At 41.6% G+C, this 22,051-nt stretch overlaps 1 protein-coding gene across 3 annotated transcripts in view; it reads left to right on the plus strand.

The window, feature by feature from the left end:
* The first annotated feature begins 5,963 nt into the window (after positions 1-5,963).
* JPH1 (junctophilin 1) overlaps positions 5,964-22,051 on the plus strand; it is an 87,983-nt gene continuing 71,895 nt past the window's right edge. For all 3 annotated transcript variants that reach the window (XM_059836167.1, XM_059836168.1, XM_059836169.1), the window contains exons 1-2: positions 5,964-6,342; positions 12,934-13,690. In XM_059836167.1, the coding sequence (XP_059692150.1) occupies positions 5,964-6,342; positions 12,934-13,690 (1,136 nt within the window). The remainder of the gene's footprint in view (positions 6,343-12,933; positions 13,691-22,051) is intronic.

Below are 22,051 nucleotides of genomic sequence, written 5' to 3' on the forward strand. Positions count from 1 at the left end.
ACTGCAATATGGGATTAAAATTCAAAATGAACTTAACCCGGGGAAGTAATCTTAAGGGGAGAAAAAAATTTTGCAAGTGAATACCTGCTGAGTGAAACTCAACTTCACTAATACAAAGTGGGAAGCAGCTAGTTAAACAATATTCTGTAGGAAAGGATTAGGACAACAGCAAATCACACACTGAAGATGAGTTGTTACACATCATCTTGTTATTGGGAGGGGGGAGAGGAATCATCACACTGCTGATTCCTGGCACCAGCATAAAAGAATATCGTCATTTGGGAGTCACACAGAATTATGCTACTATAATATGGCACAATATTAGCCAAATAATGTGTTTTGTTTTCAAAACCAGACTTTAACAAATACCTAACATAATTGGAGAAAGTCCAGACAAGAGCAACAGTGACAGTCAGAAGTCTAGGAGGAAATAATGAAAGATATAGCCTGCTTAGGCTAAAGAAAAGGGCTGAAGCAAGACATCACAAGCCATCTTCAAACACTTATGAATTTGCTGCAAAGAGGAAAGCAATAAACCATTTCTATCTTCCCCAAGGAAGCAAGACTTGAACTGCAGCACCTGCAGGATTAAGATCACCATTTAGGGAAAACTTGCTAGGTATAAATCTGATTTTGTAGATCTTTTCCACCTATAAAATTTGGGTGGTAATTTAGGGTAATCATTATGATGTTACACTTTTCTTCAAATCAAGCATTATAAAATTGGAGTTAATTTTTTTTAAAGTGGATTAAGGTATAGTGATGGACTCATTTTTGTTCTGCAGACATAAAAAAACCCCAATCATTCCAATACACTGTATCTTACTTGTACGTAGAGTTCTGTCACTGTTAAAAATCACTTCAGAAACAACAAAGATCAATGTAAACGCTGCATTCCTTTTGAAAAAAATTAAACTGTATTTTTATTTAAATATCTAATTCAGTTGCTTAGAACAACGCTGAAAATAGAAGTCCAGTACAGAACATACTCATCTTGTTTTCAAGTTAGAAAAGGATCTGTATTTTTGTTTTTATAAGCTTTATCAGCACTTTTGCAAAGAAAATAATAACTGTATTCACTGAGTAAGCATAATATCCCTGGAATTAAATACACTATCTTACTGGCCAGGTCCCAGCTTCAAGTGCAAGGTAGAATTGACACTTTGATGCAACTAGGAGAACAGTTTCATAACACAATGTTTCGCAAATATTATAGCAAATTTTTTGCAAAAAATCATGTAGAATTACTGTTCCAGTATTCACAGTAACTTACATGAATTTACAGTATAGTAAGAAAAAGTGGTATTTCCCTGTCCTAGAAGTCAGACAGCATAATTTGTGTTAAAGTTATACAGAACTATGTTTATAAATGTTAATTTAGACTCTAGACATAAAAATTGGCATAAGCGTTGTGGCTGTTCATACAGAACCAGGAAAGACCCAATTGTCTTTGAAATTTCTACACTGTGGCTTTTGTACTACCTTTACTCCTCTATTTCGGCCTCCCACACAGCAGTCCTGTGTGTGAACTCATCCAATACAATGTGTGCAGCTCATGGAGCTCATCAGCTAAGCATCCTGCCTCTGTTCTGCAAAGCACTTGAGAACATTCTTCGGAGCTTTGCTTTATTTGAGCACAGATATCTTGCAGATGTTTAATTTAAAGCTCATGTGTAGTCCCACTGAAGTAAATGGGATTACTAAAGTACTTAAAGTAATTCCCTGCTGAATCAGGCTTTTAAGGGTAAGAATAAATGTGCCTAATTTTTATTCATGCATCAGATATCTATAGACTAGTAGCTTAAACTCAGCACTTTTGTTATCTAGTTAATATTAAATCTCTGGAGTTCAATATCTTCACCTGCTGCATGTACCATCCCCTGCACCAACAACCTTTTTAAATATAACACTGCAGAACAGTTTTTGCATAGATCGGGCACTCATGCTTTGCATACATACAGTGTCATCAGACCTAGCACTGTGATGACTTACACAGCAACATAACTACTTAAGGTGAACTTTCTCTATTTCACCAATATACAATAAAAATTGCAGTTTTTTGTAAATGACAAATGAACTGCATCTGGAACTTGTATTTTCTGAATGTTACATATATCAAAGACTTCAGAAAAGAACTGTTGTAAGGCAGATAAATGTAATTGCTTCCATTATTTTTTTTATTTTGGACACAACAGGTAAACTCATTCATCTACCCACAACTGCTTACTTCCAGCATACGATGGAGTTTTAGAACTATTTTCAACTTGATACCGCGTAGAAGTGTCCAAGGAAACAAAATCTGTGGATCTAAAGTATTTGACACATACGTGCTATACATTGCATAGGATCGTTACCTACACCCTGGCCAGAAGCAAACACAAGTGGCATGAACTGAAGCTGAGACTCATCAATGCAAAATCTGTCAGAAAAAAAAAAACCAAAACAACCAAACCTACAACCTCATCAGCAATGAGACACTCATGATGACTTCTTGCATCATCAAGACCTAGCTGAGTGATGCTAAGAGTTCTCTGCAAAGCACTTCTACCCTCACATCTATCAAAATTTATCCCCTACTGAAAATATAACAAGAGAAGGCTGGCAGTGATGAATTCATCTTGTCATCAAGCATTGACTTCATTTAAATTGATTACTTCATTTAAATGAATACACCTGGAAATATAAACCCTATGCAAAATTACCATTCATTTTAGCGTCATTTGCAGGTCACTAAAAAAAGACCCACTGACACACTTGTGATAGCAGAAGAAAATTTATGATTCCTTCCTAAAATTTTCGTTGTTCACCTCTGCCCCATTCAGTCTGGTTGGTTCATCCGATCAAACATTAAACCTCTAAAATTTAAAACAAGGGGGTAAAACAAAGAACTAACAGGCAGATACTCATTTCATTAATGCAACGGTACAACATCTTCTAGTGCACAGATGCAAGAACTTAAGGCAGCCCCAATTAGTTATAGGTTTGGGATATGATAACAGACATCAGACCAACAGCTTTAGGGATAAACAATTTATCTCTAAGTAACAGTACAGTAACATATATAGATCGGTAGTGCAATTACCCAGGTCATTAAAACAGGAAATCCAATTATTCATTAGTACAATTATTCAGGTGGAAATGACAGCAAAACCAGTAATTCACCAATACTGAGCCAAACATAATACCTGGGCACCCAAGGACTTGCACAACTGTGGTTCGTAGCCAGGCCAGCAGGAAGCTGGTCATGGCTGCTTCTTCAGAGAAGCAGCTTGGACCCACAGAGGGGCTGGGGGAATCCCACACTTGCTCATCGAACCCACCCCTTCCATTGCTGAGTCGCGGAAGCACTGTCTGGACTTGCTAACCAGTCATCCCACCCCACCTCTGCTCCTCCGGTCCCATCCCTGGTGTGCCCGGGGCGCGGCAGTGTCGTGTAAGGCAATACTGGCCTTACACCTCCGTTGTGCACAGAGGACCTGGAAACACCGTGGAAGGCAATACTAGCTCCATAACAGATAAAACCAATGCTCAGCGGTTCCAATTCAAGCACGATAACACGTGTGCTACATAAAAATCTGCTTGTAGAATAACATGCAATTATAAACAGGGGACCTCAATTACTAGTTTAATTGTATACCAGTATCAGCTACAGGCATGCTGACTTCCGACAGGTAGCTCCCCACACCCATATAAACCATTTCACTCTTCTGAGATTTTATGCTAAAACATGACAGGGCTTTATTTTATGTCAGAAGAAGCAAAACAGAGAAGAGATTAATATAGAGAGGGCGAAAATAGTAAACTCCTCAAAGCACATGTGCCATCACCACTATTGTTTCCAATCTTTTTCTTGACTAAGAAATGCAAGATATGGAGTGCATAAAACCTGGTGAACTCAAGAAATACTCAGAGGATACTGAACTGCATCTTCTTCAGCAATCCCACCTACTGTAACCTTTTCAGACTTCTCCTCCACTCTTGGTAATGGCTTTCTACAAAAGGTCACATCACGATGAAGGTCTCATTCCTCAACTTCAGCAAAATATATAGCCTTTTCCAAAGAAACATGAAAGACTGCGTAATGTCTGTGCTACAGAAATCAACATTCTTGTCCATTTTTCCACACTCCAAAACTATGGAACAAAATTCCCAGGGCACAAAGCGGCATCAAAAGCTTCCTCATCTTCTCATGGACAAGGCACATGTGTTTGATCTTGTCATTTTCTCTTTGCACGTGTGTCTCCAAATGCATGCGCAGAGTCTTTTACCCACGCATTTTCAAGCGGAACAAGAAATCCCAAAGCCCCTTTTTGGAACAGAAACAGGACTTCATAGCACACACTTCCTCTGATGAGGGAGGAGACAACAGGGGCACATATCGGTTATAGTGCTCAAGCCACTCCTGGAAAGAGCAGAGATACTTCAGCATTGAACTGTGCAAGTGTGGCATAAAAATGTACACAGAACGGTGTCCTGTGAAGTACGAAGCTTGAAAATTTACCCAAGTTAAATGTGTATGTTTAGTATGTGTAGTGTTTTAATTTCATTTAGGTTTAAGTCAAAACTGCTTATAACTGGGCTGAATTTGGCATAAATTTCTGAAGCTTAACTGTCTCAACTTGTGTTCAAATCTTTCATTTGCAACTAAGTTTCTGCTTTTACTCACTGCTACTAACATAACCATTGCTATTTCCCCACTTTGGCCAACCATCTGTGTCCAGACGGTACCACGCCCCACGATTTGTAAGTATGATTCATACTTTTAACAAAATCCCCATTGAAGAGGAACATTTTCTTTCAGATTTTCTTCCAGTCCTGGTCTATAACTGCAAAAGAACGAAAAGCTAAGATGCCCTATGACAACAGCTTTCAATCCCTTCTCCACTATTTCCTCTGCTATTTCTACACTTCTGTGTTTCTCCTGTCATTTGCCCTTATATTTTTATCTGATTATCAAATATCTGGCAAAGGAGCACTTGGCAGGATTTAGAGCTATTCAGTCACCCAATGGCCGTGGGGCTGAAGGCATAATGAGAGATTCCTTACTACGTTCCCAGCAGCGCTGTCCTTGAAAGGCCTTGATACCACGCACGTTCCTTGTGCCCCGTGTTTCTAGACCCGTGGTACTGCTGGCTTGCCCCTTCGGGAAGGTGGGTTCCGTACGTGGTTTGCAAAAAGGGACAAGGCACAGCTCGGCCGTGCTCTGCAGCAACAACTTCAGCTGAAAACTAGTCTTAAAGCTCAGAGAAAGGAAAAATAAAATTAAAAATCGCAGGTACCACTTGAAAACGCTCGCCTTTTGCCCACTTGTTGCAGGCGCTGGTAGGTGCGCAGAGGCAGCAGCAACCTGCCCGGGAAGCCGAGGGACGGGCGGCGCTGAGGCAGGGCAAGGCGGCGCAGCCGGAGCACAAAGCCGGCCCGTGCTGGGCCGGACCGTGCCCCGCCGCGCCCCGGGCACCGCACGCCGCGGGGGCCCCGGCGCGGCTTGCGCGCAGCCCGGCCTTCCCCCGCCCTGAGCCACGCGCGTCCCCGAGCACGGGGGGGCACCTTTCCCCGGGAGGGGAGGGCACACGGAGACGTCCCCCCGGGGGGCAAACGCCCGCTCCCAGGCGCTCCCGGGGGACAGGCCCACCCACGGGCGGCAGCAGCAGCCGCGGCACCCAGCCAGCCCGCCGGGCGCGCACCTGCCCCGCGGCCGCGGCCCCGGCCGGGGGCGGTCCCGGGCGGGGGGCGGAGGGGCGGGCAGGGAGGAGCGGGGGGCGGGCGCCGCTTGCCGCCGCCGTCGCGGGGCTGCGGCTGGGCTGGGCGCGGGCGGGCGGCCGGCGGAGCGCTCGCAGTCGCGGGGAGCGCTGGGGCGGGCGGGCGGCGGGCGGGAAGGGAAGGCAGGGCAGGGCAGGCAGGGCAGGCGGGCGGGCGGGCGGGAGGGAGGCGGCGGCGGCGCCGCGCTCGCCCCGCTGCCCTGGATGACGGGCGGCCGGTTCGACTTCGACGATGGCGGCACCTACTGCGGCGGCTGGGAGGACGGGAAAGCCCACGGGCACGGCATCTGCACCGGGCCCAAGGGGCAGGGCGAGTACGCCGGCTCGTGGTCTCACGGCTTCGAGGTGGCGGGCGGCTACACCTGGCCCAGCGGCAACACCTACCTGGGCTACTGGGCGCAGGGCAAGCGCCACGGGCTGGGCGTGGAGACGAAGGGCAGGTGGATGTACCGCGGCGAGTGGTCCCACGGCTTCAAGGGGCGCTACGGGGTGCGGCAGAGCCTCAGCACGCCGGCCCGCTACGAGGGCACCTGGAGCAACGGGCTGCAGGACGGATACGGCGTCGAGACCTACGGGGACGGAGGTGGGCGCCGGCGGGGGGCGCCCCGCGCGCGGCGGCGCCGGGGGGGGGACGGGGGACGGGGACGCGGCTGCGTGGGCGCGCGCGCCGCGGGCAGGGCCCCTCCCCCCACCCCCGTGCCCAACTGCCGCCCTCACACCGGCCCTGGGCGCGGCGGCCGTTTGCCCGGCACCGGGCGGCGGCCCCTCAGCGCGGAGGGGTCTCCCCTCTTTTCTCTGCCCGGCCCCGCGCGCCGTTCCTGGCGGGGAGCGCGTTCCTCAGCGGTCGGCCTCACTGCCCCGGAGGCCCCGCTGGCGGCCGGGGAGCGCCACAGGTGCCCGGCGCCCGCCCCGCCCCGCTCCGCTCCGCTCCATGAGGAGCCGCCCCGGCCCCGGCCCAGCGCGAGCGGCCGCGCCGGGACGCGGGCTGGGCTCTGGAGCGGGCGGTGCTGCCGGGCTCATCGCTTTCTCCCGGCCAGCTGGTAGAAATCCGCATTACGACTGCCTGCAGGCAGCTTTCCGTTTTCTCTGCTGAGGCGGCTGCCGGGCTCCCCGCCCGCGATAACGATAAACCGGGGCCAGCAGCGCCTGTCTCGGAGAGAGAGCAGGCAAGCGAGCTCTCTGCCTCGCTCTCTTTGCACTGTTTTCCTGGTAAAACATCAAGAACTTAAGGGAGCCCTTGTGCCTTGTTACTTTGCTAGCAGGGATGGCTTTATACACTCAATACGCTCGGCTTTGAAACAGGATGCTAAAGGTAATGAAGTGGGTATGCAACTTGTGCAAAATCAATGAAACTTGGGTCCACCCTCATGTAAAAGCTCATGTTTTATTAAAGTATGGTATAGTTTTAAACACGCTGCTCTAAGTGCAAGCTGTATTGTGAAATTACATAGGCCTGCCTTTCTCATCCTTCATGAGAACACAAATGTTTCTAGGGCTGAGCTCCTGGTAAGTGTGCGGAGAGGATCAGGCGCTCTGCCCTCGCCTCTAAGTTAGGAGTGGTCAAGAAGTCAAGGTTCAATAACGTCACTTAGGACTGGAGCTTATTTGAATGGTCAGTTCCAGTTACTGTGCCTCTGTCATTTCATGTGCTGCACAAAAAATACACCAGATATTTTTTAATTCATCCTTTGCTGCTGTAATGTCGTTGGCATTAGTAGAAGTGCCACCTGCAACTTCGACAGAGTTGCTCTTCAACTTGGTTTGTTCCACTGTAACAGGAAAAACTGGTCTCAGTTTTAGGACTGGAGAGTTGTTCGGGTTTTTTTACAGCAATGCTGTTCACCTCAGCTTTGAGCAACGTGCTTAGGTAACATGCAAGAAATAGAATTTACCAAAATCAGAGGTAATGTTCACATGATGTGACTAAAGGAGTAACCCATGTATCAGATTTCTTGATTGATGCTGTTGCTGGTTTGTTCAAGGAATTTTGGGAAGAGATTTGTGGTCAAACTTTCAGGATCATCTCAGAGAATAGGTATTTTCATATTAAACAGAAGAAGAGACGTCTACAGTTGGGGTCCTTTTTTTTCCCCTTCTGAAATACAAAATGTAGCGAGTTGGGTAAGATTAATTTCTTTCAGAAAATGAAATGTACTTGGGTTTTTTACCTTGAACTCTTTTAATCCCCTTGTTTATCATATTTGTAGCTGTCTGAAAATTGTTTCCTGGTGCGGAAAGTTCTGATGCTCAAAGTCAGCCGAGATACGTGTTTGGGAATTTAAAAAGAAAAAAAAAAAGGCATGAAAGAGATCAGAATTTTAGTTTCACTTTCACCACACAATAGACTTTTCAATTTTTACTATATTTGTTTTGGCTATTAAATTAGAAGCTGAAGAATAGCTGAATTTGCAGTGGCCATCTTTTTTTTTTTTTTTAGTTTTCTTTCCAGAAGTGTAAATTGCCATTCCAGTAAATCTTCTAGGAGTGACTTTCTCAAACTAAAGTTCCTTTTATCTTTTTCTTTAGCCTTCTTGTGGAATTTTAAAAATCTCTATAATATTGATAATTGGGAGGTAAATTCTCTAAATATTTAGACTTGGACCCCACAGGAAATCGATTGTCCGAAACAGCATATGAAGCGTGCAGTTTAGACTGCAAGATTTTTAGTCCTAGTAACTGAAATCTGTTACCATGGCCCCAGTCTTTTACGTGTTGCAGTTCATATGAACAGAGGGTGTGAAGTCCCATTGATTTTAATGAAAGTACTCATGAATGAAGCAAAGCAGTACGTCATAGATGTTTGCAGATGTGTTTTTGTTTTCGTGCTCTGGGAACAATAGCCGTATTTGTACACCAGAACAATGTCTGAAATGTTTTTACAAGGAAACCAGATTTACATATGTGTCTTTAACATACTGTGAAATATTTGCAGGAAAGCTCTTCATTCATTATGACCTGAAATACCAGCATAGGGAAATAACTGTTTAGACCATGCCAATTGCCAATTTGTTTTCAGACTCACTAAAATCCAGGCCTCTTTGCTGCTATTGTTTTTTCTTTTTTTTTTTTTTTTTTTCCCCTCTCCGCAATATGTTTTAAAATGCTTTGGTGGTATTAGGAGATGTAGTTGGGGGAGGGAAAAGGAACATAAGCATTGACAGTGTTCCTCAGTGTTTCTGCACACAACACTTTGCACGACATGAGTAATACATGTCATGCTGTGTTTAAATGCTTAAAGTTGTCACTCAGTCAAATCTCTGAGGAAAACACTGTGAATTATAAACCATGATCCTCCATTCATTGCATGTGCTTAATGCTGGGCCTTCAAGTGGCCTGTCAGATTGTTTCCTACAGCGATCTGGAGTTTTGTGCCTCCAGATTTTTTTAATCTGTGTGAATCTGCCAGCCTACTGGAGCATTTTTTTACAGAGGGACTAAGGCCTAATTTGAAACTTCAGCATGTGTAAATTAGTTAGCAGTTTATGGTCCTGCCAACGACAGCAGTAACAGGCATCTTGCTGTAAGGCTGTGCATTGTCGTTTGATAGGGGTCAGTCAGTAGCAAATGAATCCTTAAGCAGGGGTCAACAGTAGTACAGATGTTAATTGATTTCTAACTAGTCTTCTTTCTAGATGTCTGCTTATCTAACATTTGAGTCTGAAGAGCATGCAAAAATCTTGCTCAATTTGTTAAACCGCAGAAGATATAAGTAAAGGGTAAGAGCAAGTGGAGTAGTTAATAGGTCCTTGGCCGCTCAGCTTTTTCACACAGTGTAGTTTTAAATTTTAGCTGCACGTAGGCAATGACATTTACAGCTGTAAGATATACCAAGGGTTTTTTGGGAGGGATGGCACAATGTAACTCTAAGGAGACAGGTTCGGAATTATACCTTACAGCAACTTGCCGACAAAAACAAAAGGAAAAAAATATACTTTATAATAGTTCTCAGACTCAAAATACAAACACCTTCTCAGGGGAACCAATTAAACACCAGGTGGCTGGTCAGTAGAAGTCATGGCTGAATGTTTCCTCAGTTACAAAGAATACCAAGCCTAGCTTTTGGAAAATTATGCTGAACAATGTTACTGTTTTATGGTCAAATACAGTTTTAAATTAGCTTGGTAATTTCATTGTTAATTAAAAATTTAACAGTTGACTCTTACTGGAACTGCTTTGAACAGTCAATTATAGTATAAGGTGAAATGGGAAAAGGTGTGCTTGTTGATACATCATTCATATTTATATTTATATATAAAGGTAAATATTGCATATGTTTGTATCTTCATATAGGAAAAGCTTTTTTATCATGTCTTATATGCTATGGTATTTAATTATATTGCAATACTAACATAACTTATCTTGCTCATTTAAATTTTTCTAAAATCTCTTCTTTCGAAGAAGATGATACAGTTACAGTCTGATATCGTCAATCAAATTACTGTAAGAGTCTCTTGTATCTGCATTCTGGGCACTGTCCTCCATATGCCATTAAAATATTTTTCCCTTAAAATGTAAGTTGAAAAAATCAAGGAAAATGAGTCAGCTTTCTAGCAGTAGTGTCAGAAGCCTTTCCCTTAATGGATTTGTGATGACAGAAGAGATAGTTGTTACCTGCAAGACTGCACAAAATTCCAACTAAATATCTTTGGTACTTTCTAAGGACCAATTCAGTATGAGTCTTCCATTTTCTCATTGACTGTTTTCTCTTTAGAAGAAGCTGGCATTAATTTTCTTTCCCCAGTAGAAAGAAAAATCAGACAAGTAAACAGCACATCAGTTGTCCTTGTTTTTATGCCCTTACGGGCAACAGTGACCACTTTCACTTCTTTCTACAGAGTAGTGAAAAATACAAGTCCTAAATGAATTAAGTATTTTTGAGCTTTGCATGTTTATTAATTAAAACAAAATATTAGTAAGAAAAAAGGCTGACCTTTTGTACTTTTCTAAAATTCCATACTGAAATAAGTTGATTCTACTTTGAGTCTGACACTCAAATAGCAACATGGAGAGACATAATTATGCGTTGCTGCTCTAAAGTAATATTGTGGTATAATCAAAATTAGAATTAGATTTATTATTTTAAAATGAAATTAACTGGTGCAGAATGTTAGACAGATTGTTATATGTAGCAGTAAGTATACGTAGCCAGATTCTTAGCTCCAGCATATCATTACAATACTAGGGGGATCCCAGATATAATTATGAACAAAATGTAGTCATTTATGCTCATAAAATATTAACATATTTCTGGGAAATGTCTGTTTAATAAAGAAAAAAATTATAATGTGAACTGTATGTTTGCAGTATTTACAGAATACGTCATACCAGTGCTTTGTGCTCATGTTTCTATTTGTTCTTCTCCATATGCTGAGTTTTTTAAAATAATCATGTTTCTAGCTTCAGCACCCTTACAACCAGTGCAGCAGTAGGTATCCAGGATACAGAGAATGAGGAAGAAACTAAGAAAGTTGTTTGTTTGTGTCAGCAGCCATCTGTTAAAACAAAAACCTTCCACTAGGTAGAATTTTCTACCAACACAGAATAGTTATGTTGTGGAACCTATCTGGTATTATAGAATAAAGAAAGCACACTTGGCAAATTTAATTGCATGTTAACATTGAAATATAACTTAGCAGAAGAGGTAATACAGTAAAGCAGTAATGGATAGATGACTGACATGTACATGACCAAAATACTATGCTTATACAAAGGAGATCGAATCTCAAAGCAAATGAAGGTTTGAGCTACATCTAAAACTGCAGATATTCCACAAATATTTTCAGAAAAATTTAGTCAATCACTGAATTTGGCATTTGATATTTAGCTTGCTGAAAAATAGTTTTTAATAGGTGCTCCAATTAAAGCAGATCAAAATCAAAGAAAGATATTTTAAAAATTGCTTATTCATCCTTCTGTAAGAATATTCAGACTCAAAATAGCTTTTTTAAAAAAAAGCAGAGCTAGGTGGGCGAGAGACTTCATTTTGAGGAGCTTAAAGCAGTTTAATGGGAATTAGAGTGAAATGATCTTAGAAAGCAAATTATCTTGTATTTGCCAGTTGTGGGGTTCCTGGCACCTTCCTTTGGAACATCTGGTACAAATGGCTTTCAGAGCCCAGACACTGGAGTATGTATCTTGTCAAAATCAAAATGCCTTTTGAGAATACAAGGAAAAAGTTGTCTGCAGTAGTAATCTGATCATGCTGGGTTTTGGCGCAGATGCAGCTCAGCATGTACTCCGTTACATGGATATCCATGACTTCTTCAAATATCATGTTGCTCTTCCTTATATTGCTGTTTTAAAAAAATTACAAATTTAGTTATGATTGCAACAATGAAATGTGTTTATGATAGAATGGTGTGTAATACTCTGTTTATTACTGCCTTGCCTTACATACTGCAGAACAAATGAAAGGCAAAAAAAGTGCTAAAGGATTCATGTTTCTGATCTTTCTGTCACAACGTAATGCAGAATGCAGTGCCATGTTTACGATACTGTGGATACCAAAAAGTGTTGATATCAAGAGCTCATAAACAGTAAGATATACCGCGGTTTTGTTCTTCCGTTCTTATACATGCAAGAAGTTTAAGATACTTAATTTTACAATAGAGGTTTATAACAGTGGATCCAAAGGCCCATCTGAAGATGAGACAGTTTAGTGGATTGTCAAATACACCCTGACAAGGAGAGGTCTGTAGTCACCTTAAACTCAGGATAACAGGACATTTACTACTCCTACTTGTGCTTTTTGTGAGCAGCTGGAGGCAAGAGCCATGAGTGTTCTGATCCCTTCCTTCCCTCCATCCGTCTCCCTCCCCAGCTGACCACATATAATGTGGCTCTGCTTCTGCTGACCACCTCCCCATCTGACCACCTTACGAAAATGTTGAGCGAGTCCTGCTTTAGGAATTTATCATTATAGCTACTGTGTCTTAGCTGCCAAAATAAATTACTTCAGCTGGAAAAGTGAAGGCTTTGTTAAGCGGAAAAATAATTTATAAGAAAAACAAGCAACAGAAGCAGTTTATCTCCTGTGTCATGTGCTGTAATTTTTCTGCATTTCTTCTTAGCAAAAACAGAGCTGACAACATAGTACTGCCTGTAGCATACTGGATGTAGAGTACTAGGTCTTCTACACTTTCCTAAATTTAATTTCTTCTTATTACTTCAAAAGGTACATACCAGGGGCAATGGACAGGAGGAATGCGACATGGATATGGTGTACGTCAGAGTGTACCCTATGGCATGGCAACTGTGATCCGTTCACCCCTCCGAACATCTCTAGCTTCACTTCGAAGTGAACAGAGCAATGGCACTGTTCTGCATGATGTCACTTCAGACAGTCCGGCTGGAACAAGAGGAGGTTTTGTGCTCAATTTTCACAGTGATCCAGAAGCCATGGGCATTAAGAAAAAAGGAGGCTTATTCAGAAGAGGATCCCTTCTTGGTAGTATAAAACTTAGAAAATCTGAATCTAGGTCATCGATATCTAGCAAACGGAGCTCTGTGAGGAGTGATGCTGCTATGAGCAGAATTAGTTCTAGCGATGCCAACTCTACAATTAGTTTTGGAGACGGTGACTGTGATTATTGCCCTATGGAAGACCATGTTGATGCCACCACTACAGAAACCTATATGGGTGAATGGAAGAATGACAAGCGCAGTGGTTTTGGTATTAGTGAGCGTTCAAATGGCATGAAATATGAAGGAGAATGGCTAAATAACAGGAGGCATGGATATGGATGTACCATGTTTCCAGATGGCACCAAAGAAGAGGGAAAATATAAAAATAATGTTTTGGTCCGTGGAATAAGAAAGCAACTTATACCAATACGAAACACTAAAACTAGAGAAAAGGTGGACAGAGCAATAGAGGGTGCACAGAGAGCGGCTGCCATGGCAAGAACCAAAGTGGAAATTGCAACTTCAAGGTATGTTATTGTAAAATATATTGTTCATGACTGAATTTTCAGGAAAAAAAAAAAAGTGTTACAATATGTGAGCTTTTATTGTTGACAAAAAAACTCGAAAGTGCAAGGATGTAAATGTTGTGCTTACAGGTTGTTGATTTGGTTGCCAGGACAGTAACTGCCAAAAGAGTTCTGTATGAGGACTCTTCCATTTTGGAGCATGCTTTTCCTGCACTCTGAATTCATCTGGATTGTATGAACACCACTTCAAATAGTGGTGGTCGTCTTCTCCCCTCCCCTCCCGCCCCCCCTCCCCCCCCCCCCCCCCCCGCCGCCACCAACTGAGATGGGAGAAGTGTACGGGTATTAGTAATGGGGAAAAAAATGTCATTTTCACTTTGAACTCTTAACGAACAACCAAGCAAAGTTGTCTGAAATGGAATTGGTACAAATTAAATCAGTATAGGCAATTTGAATAGGTTTTACTATGAAGTCTGAGAGCTCTTTAAAAAGCTATTTAATTTTTTATGCCTTCCAGTAAGTTTCTGTGGCAGTTTCTCTGTTGTTGGATTTAGTTTGTTTCCTCAGGCAGGCTTTTCTTGAAATATGCTGTGGACGAAAAAAAGATCCCAGAAATGTGCGTGAAAGAAAATCTTCATGCTATTTTAGAAAGAGGTTGTCACATTACACTTAGTACTGAACAACTGATTCCTGATTTAGTGTGATCAGTAGTGTGTGCTCAGTGACTATCCTTTTTCTGACAGTCACAAAGAATACAGAAAAGACCAAAAACTGGTGTAAGTGGGAAAGCTTGAATACATGGATGGCTTACAGCGAAAACTAGTTGAGACACAAACATGAAGAAGTTAGCATACAGTTAAAGAACCTTTCTGAGCACTGGTCACCTAAGTAACTAGAGGGTAGCATATACTTTATTACTTCTATAAATATATGTAAGGCCTTATATGACAGCATACCGCATTAGCAAAGCAGAGCAGTAAGAATCACAGAATCACTAAGGTTGGAAAACACCTGCAAGATCATCAAATCCAACCATCAACTAACACCACCATGCCCACTAAACCATGTCCCACAATGCCTCGTCCACACATTCCTTGAACACCTCCAGGGATGGTGTCTCCACCACTTCCCTGGGCAGCTTGTTCCAGTGTCTCACCTCTCCCTCAGTAAAGAAATTTTTCCTAATATCCAGCCTGAACCTCCCCTGGCACAACTTGAGGCCATTTCCTCTTGTCCTGTCGCTAGTCACTTGGGAGAAGAGACCAATACCCACCTCTCTGCAACTTCATTTCAGGTAATTGTAGAGAGCGATAAGGTCTCCCCTCAGCCTCCTCTTCTCCAGACTGAACAACCCCAGTTCCCTCAGCCGCTCCTCAGAAGACTTGTGCTCCAGACCCCTCACCAGCTTCGTCGCCCTTCTCTGGACACGCTCCAGCACCTCAATGTCCTTCTTGTAGTGAGGGGCCCAAAACTGAACACAGTATTCGAGGTGCGGCCTCACATGTGCCGAGTACAGGGGCATGATCACCTCCCTACTCCTGCTGGCCACACTATTTCTGATACAGGCCAGGATGCTGTTGCCCATCTTGGCCACCTGGGCACACTGGATCCCGTTCATGTTCTGTTAGTACATAAGCCCTAGTTCTGAAAAAATTGAGGTGATGGGATGTGTGGATAGGGGGAGTCACCACTTTGAGTCCATATAAACCTATTAAAAAGCTGTAGTCTGAGACAATTAGGTTACAAGCCACAGAGTATGCACTTCCTCTTTAAGAAGGGTATGTCTCTGAAGTGTTTTCTTTGCTGTTCCTTCCCTTCAGTTTTAGGTGAAGAACGGAGTTCGAATTGCTTCTTTTGGAACAGTCCATGAAAACAATGTTTATTTCTTGAAAAGATGCTTTTGAAGGTGCAACAACAGAAGGCATCAGTTGTAGTGCAGCTGTGCCCATGGGCTATTCCTTTGGTTTTTCAGCTGAGAATGTCTCTGAAACAGTTCCATGACTACCAGTATGGATAGCAAGATTGCAGATTCAGGTTTCCTCTCTTTTAGTAGCCTTTGCACTAACTGTACTGGCACTGAGTCAAAGGCAAAGAGAACTGACACCTAGTCAGGCAACATCAGGCATAAATACTACATTAACTTCACTTGTGAGTGTGTGTTGGACTTACCTAGTAAGAATGGCATGACTTTCCCATCTCTCAAGTCTTCAGAACTGCCTGTAGTATCAACCAGTGGCAGCAAGGCTATGGCATTATGTGAAGTAAGGGACCATCATACAGGCAGAGTCAGTAGCGCTGACTGTCTAAGAGCCGGATCATCTGGAAGAGATTCTAGAAGAGCATTGAGGAAGAAACTTCCACTTCAGACCGTTGCTATATTCTAGGCTGACCAGATTGGTATGGTTTCAGGATGAAAGAACTTGCTTCTGTCACACTGAAACTTGAGAACCAGTATTGGTTTGTGACTGCTTTTTTGTCAAACTGATACATTAATAATTTATTAATCCTTCAGACAGTAGCATTCCTGCAATGTCTTAGATGAATGTGAGGATGGTGGTCTGTTTCCTAACAATCACTACTACACAAAAAAATCCAGGAGGAATGCCTTTTTTCATTTCTCTAATGTGTAATACAAAGGTGGTTCTGCCCACGTGGCATAACCTCCCCGCATGCTGGTCTGTTAAACCTCCTGTGTTTCAGACCTGGCAGATGTCACCAGCAGCATGTGCTTGCTGTAGGTTTCCATTCCATTAGTGGAAGAACTCTCTAGATAGACCTTTTCTCACCCCAAAAACCATCGAATGTCCAGGTTTCCATTCCAAAGAGCTAGAAACGCTGATTCTCAGCCAGATACCTTCCTTTTCAACGCAACTTTGAGTTGTATGCTGCTCTTCCTGTATTATTTATTCCCAAAATGTTTGCTCAGCCAAATGAAACCAGACTATACTCATCTTCATAGCTCCCTGCTGGGCATGACAGGTTTGGCTGGCAGTTTGACCTGTGACAGATGTCAACACAGCCATCAACAAGACCAACCACTGTTGTGCTTTATACTCCTGGTGTCTTTTTATGTCTAAAAGTCCTCCTTAATAATCTGTGTAGTCTTCTTTTATCTATCTTGGCAGTTTGGTGTACAAAGAAAAATCTAAAAGTTGGGTTTAATGTTGCTTCTCTGAGCCTGAACTTACATTGGCTCTCCTGACTCAGCCTTTGGGTTTTTGAGGCGTTTGTACTGAAGTGTTTTAGAGGTAATAGCAGCATTTCTCAAAAGATACCAGATCACAGAATCATGTGATGTATAGAAAGCTGCTCTATCAGGAAGTAGTTACCAGCCTCTGCTACACAGATCTGTATCCAAAACAGATTATAAATTAGCAATAAGTAAAAATGCTTTTAAAATGATAGCACGGCGTTACAGTCTTGATTGTGTATTATAGTTTTACTAGCTGTATTTAAAACAAAATATTAAGGTGTAACTGTAAAAATCCCAGAATTTGAGGAATTTCAGAATTATGTTCAATATTTTTCCCTTTTAAAATATTGAAAGGCTTTTTTTTTTTTAATCGTTATTATAGGCAGTAATTAGATCAAATTCATCTTTAACCCATTTGTGCTAAAAGCAGTCAGGTTTCCTCTATATGCCTTTTTGGGGGCTTGGTGTCTAAAAGGAAAAGCTGCCTTCCAGAAATTTTTAATGAATTGTTTTCTATGTTATTTCAAACACATGTGAAATGCTTCAAATGCTGGAAGATGTACATTTGGAAGAGCCCTTTGGAAGATGTTAAAAAGCCCCAAATGTCCACTCAACCAAGAGTCAAAAAGAAGCTTGTTTCGAGGATATCAAATAATTCTCACTGTAGGGATTCTGAACTTCCTTTTCATCACTGTCATGTGTCTTATTCAAAGGAGATATCCCTCTGCAGTTCAATATGAACTGGAATTATATTAAAGTACTTTTTTCCACAGAAGCTAAAGGCTTTTAATTACTCCAGAGTTGTGAGTGGGTTTTAAGAAATGTGTACTCTCATAATATGCTGTGAGAACTTTTCACCACCTTAAAAGCAATATTGTAATGGGTTTTCATTACATGAGCACCTGAGGTTTGCTGAAGGATAATGGTGCCTTTGTGTTAGGCACTGCACAAACAAATTACCCTGTCTAGAGACCTTGCAGTCTGGGAAAATGGCAGTGCCCAACAAACAGAAAGAAGCTGGCAAAAGACTGTGAAAGGACCCGAGATCACAAGATAACAGTAAAAGTAATATCTTGCAACTAATGAGATAGAGCAGTTCCTCCTTGTTAATCAGCTGTCTGTGCTCAGATAGCAGTGACTAGCAAGCCTCTAGTCAGGAAGACCTTTTAAAGGGAGAGCAGAAGGGGGATTAAGTGGTGTCTTTCCTGCACCGATTTCTTTTTCAGGGTAGCTTTTTAGACAGCTCAATTTTATTTTTAACATGTTTGTGTCCAAGTCCACAGATGCTATGGCTCAGTTTCAGCCTTTTATTTTTTTAATAGAAACTACGGAAACTCTGGTTGCGATCCTGTGTCATGAGCAGCCTGCTTTGTTCTGCGCGGCTGCGGAAGAGCCTCAAGTTGGTGGAGGGGCCACAGGAGGAAGGTGCAGGAGGATTGACTTGGTAGCGGAGACACAGTATAACAGTTTTGATATCGTTTGGGAGTGAGCCCGCTGCTGCAGCCTGGACTTTCTTGTGTCCCCGCTCTCCCTTGCTGTCATAGCGGCCTCCTGGAGCCAGTAGCTGGCTTGTGTAATGTTCCACGCTGAGGATGATTTAGAGAACTCTGATTTACCCTGAGGCCTGGCCTGGCGCTGCCCCAGCCTGGGCCTCAGCCTGGGTGCTTAGCATTGGCTTCAAGTCACCAGGCAGCACCTGCTTCTGAACGGCGCTGCTCAGTTGTCCGCCCCCCAGCATGAGTGTTCGCAGTACAGCGGTTATATAAGAAACCAGTGCTTATATTTTTCATAACCATAATTCAGAGTAAGTTTCAGTATGCTGTGCTGCATGTGGTGGGTTTATGTGAAGTTGTGTGGAACTGTCAGGAAGGAGTACTAAATGGTTTAGTAGCTGGTTCCTTTGTTGCGTCCATTGCCTTGTGTGACCAGTGCTCTCAGCTTGACCTGAACAAATAGTGATTTCTAGGGAGAGCTGGAATTGTATGCATGTGGGAGTACAGTTTGTGTCCACACTAGATGGCAGCTGCCAATCATTCCAAATAGCACTGAATTATGTGCACCGCACACAGCTTTCCATGATGGATTTAGCTGACTCTACCAATCTCACTTTACTCAAGAAACTAAACTGGACACTTGCAAGACTAGTGCCTCACACATCTTTGAGATGCTTTACTTATTATAGCTGAAATATGAACATTGTGTTTAGGGATAGGATCCAACAAATACCAAAGGTATTTATATAAGACTGCTTGCTTTAGTACAAAGAGCTGCCTTAAGTTCAAAACAAAATCAGTTTTAATCATTTTACTGCATAGTCTATTTGAAGATAACAAACAAAATGCTGTGGTAAAACTTTAAAAAAGTCTTGAGCTACTATGGATAGTAATTTTAATGTTAATTCTGCATGCTTTAGAGGAAACCATATGTTCCTTGAATCCTGTGGGAGTTATACCACTAACTTCAGTAGGGCACATTTTCACTCCAATTTCACAAACAACTCATTGGTAAAAGAATATAGTCTTGGACTGTTCCTGTTATTTGCTGGGGAATGAATAATACATCTGTTTGAAATATACAAATTATATAAAAATCACTAAACAGATTTGATTCCTTTTCTTATGAATTTAATACAGTAAGATTACATGTCTGAAAATATGCAAAATTACTCCTGTACTATCTCTCAGCTGGAAATTTAAGAAAGCCTCAAGTATTTAAATTTTTGATCAAATTACTTATATCAAAATTTGATCAAATTACTATATTACAAATACACCTACCTACAGCCATCAGTCTCAATAGGTATATATTTAAAAAAAAAAAAAAGGCAGTTCTGGAGTATAGCCGATCTTACTTTGTGTTTGTATTAGACAGAATTGTTACCCCAGAGTTGCTTTTCTGACTTGTTTAAAATCAGGAGATTGCTAATATAAGATTGAAAATATTCTCTGCGTTCAAAACATAAATAAACCAACACCACACCACTGCTTTTAAAGTAACCATCTAAGAAAGCCTTTTTTTAATATACAAACCTTTTTGAGATGTATGTTTGTTTAGATGGGTAAGGATTTTTTTGCCCAGTTTCCAGAATACTTAGTTCAGGAGCTGAAATAATCTTTACAGTGGCAGCCCAGCAGATGTATGTGAAAACACTAATGCTTCTTTTTTGATGATACTGACATACACCAACAAAAGACTAATACTTTTTTATAGCCAAAGAAGATGAGCTGTTATGCAAATTCTTGCCTTAGTTTTTACATAGCATCTCAGTTTTGATCTTTATTACAACAATTGTTCAAAAGCTAAGCCGCAAACAGCATCTGTCTCTACTGACTTTCAGGAGAGTTTCTGTGATGGAAATAAATCTCCATTTAAAAAACAAAATCTGGATCATTTGTACTGGTTAGTCACATATGAACCATAGTGTAAAGCCATGAACCATAGTGTAAAGCCATTAGACTTACGTTATTGATTGCTATAAAAATATTCTCAAAACCAAAAAGATGTTTTATATTTCTACCGTATTTAGTACAACTGCATACATATGGCTACTAGTACTAGACAGAGCTTGAGTCATTTACTTGATGTTTTGCTCAAAGACTAAACCAATTAATACAGAACCTTCACAGCTTCTTTCTTCAAAGAAGAAAACATGCTGTCATCTAACTGTGACATTGTTGATCAGTATTCTACAGAGTAGAATTTTTTCAGTGAACAACTACAGCAGAAAAACAGTCATTTCAATGATTTAGTTAATGTCCCCTACGTTGTTCTAATTGTATATTTCCCAAATAATAATTTATTTTCTGAAAACTGGTGTAGTTCAATGAGTAATGCTGTTTGTTTGAACACTAATTGATCAGTGATACATATTATAACTTCTTTTTTCTGGAGATTAATACATTTTTCTATTTTATACATCTAATAGACTTTGGTACATATTTTCATACACTGACTTGCTTTCTTTTGCCTACCTCGCTATGATTTTCCTCCTTTATTACTGCTCTATTTGTACTTTGTTATGTTTTCTGCTTCTTTGTTCTTTCACAGCTCTCTGCTGTCATTGTCCGGGGAGGCAGAGACGCAGTCTCTTTGTGGCTAGTGTCCAGGAGTAAATTTCTCCTTATGAGCTTGTCTCCGCTCAAGCCCACATAAATGTTTAACATCTGAAACAACCTATTCTGGTTGTCCTCTTTAGATGTTTTCCCAATTCTGCTATATCGATGTGGTCTTCCAAGAGCTCATTCCTGAGGTCACCTCAAAGCTACTAACTTTATGTAAAAAGTTAGGGTTGTTCCGCCTTGCACATGACTCTTACACTTGAATTGAACTTCATTTGCCATTTAAGAGTGATCTGTGAGTTTTGTGCAGCCTGTCTTTGCAGTTGTCCCTCAAACTTCTGTAACACTGACATTCAAAAGTTCTGCCACTTAGCTGTTCACACCTTTTCATCAACATTTATGAACATCATGGGTTCTCAGCCCTGAGCCCTGTGGATATCCAGTGGTGAACCTTCTTGGTTGGGAAAAACAATCAGTTAATCTGTCCCATTATATTCTGCTTCTGAACTAATTTTTTATTCACTTAAGCATTTCTTTTCTTTTTTTAATCTTCATTTCCTCCACTTAGTTTCCAAAGAGTTTCTGGTGAGGAGTGCTAGACTTTGGTCCTACTACATTAAAAGCAGGGATTGGTGGGAAAAGATGGTATTACTGTTTTGTACTTGGAAGCCAGAAATTCCCTTGTTAGCATCTGGCTAACATGAAATCATTTAAATGTGAATTCTCAGCTTTTTTGTTCTAGGAATTTAAGAAGGCATGTATTTCTCTTTCTCTTAACACTCTGAATCGGGTAGGCTGCTGTTAAGGCATATTTAGTTACCTTAATGCTATAATGCAGCACCTCTACTTTGTGCTTGCTAATCAGCTGTTTGTAATAATGCAGACTTTTTTGGTTGACAGTTCAAAGAACATCTTGACTGAGTCTTCATAGGCCAGTCTGAGAACAGTCAGCTTAAACTATCTTCAGAAGCCTTGCTTGCTTGTTCAAGGTCCCTGACAATTTAAGGAATTCTGTTCTGCTTTCAGTGTATCTAATCTGATACTGAAAAAGATACTTTTCTCTGAAAAACAGAATAAATTTGCCGGTACCTGAAAAAGCATATTTGAGTG

Source organism: Gavia stellata, chromosome 3, assembly GCF_030936135.1.
Source record: "Gavia stellata isolate bGavSte3 chromosome 3, bGavSte3.hap2, whole genome shotgun sequence".
Lineage (NCBI taxonomy): Eukaryota > Metazoa > Chordata > Aves > Gaviiformes > Gaviidae > Gavia > Gavia stellata.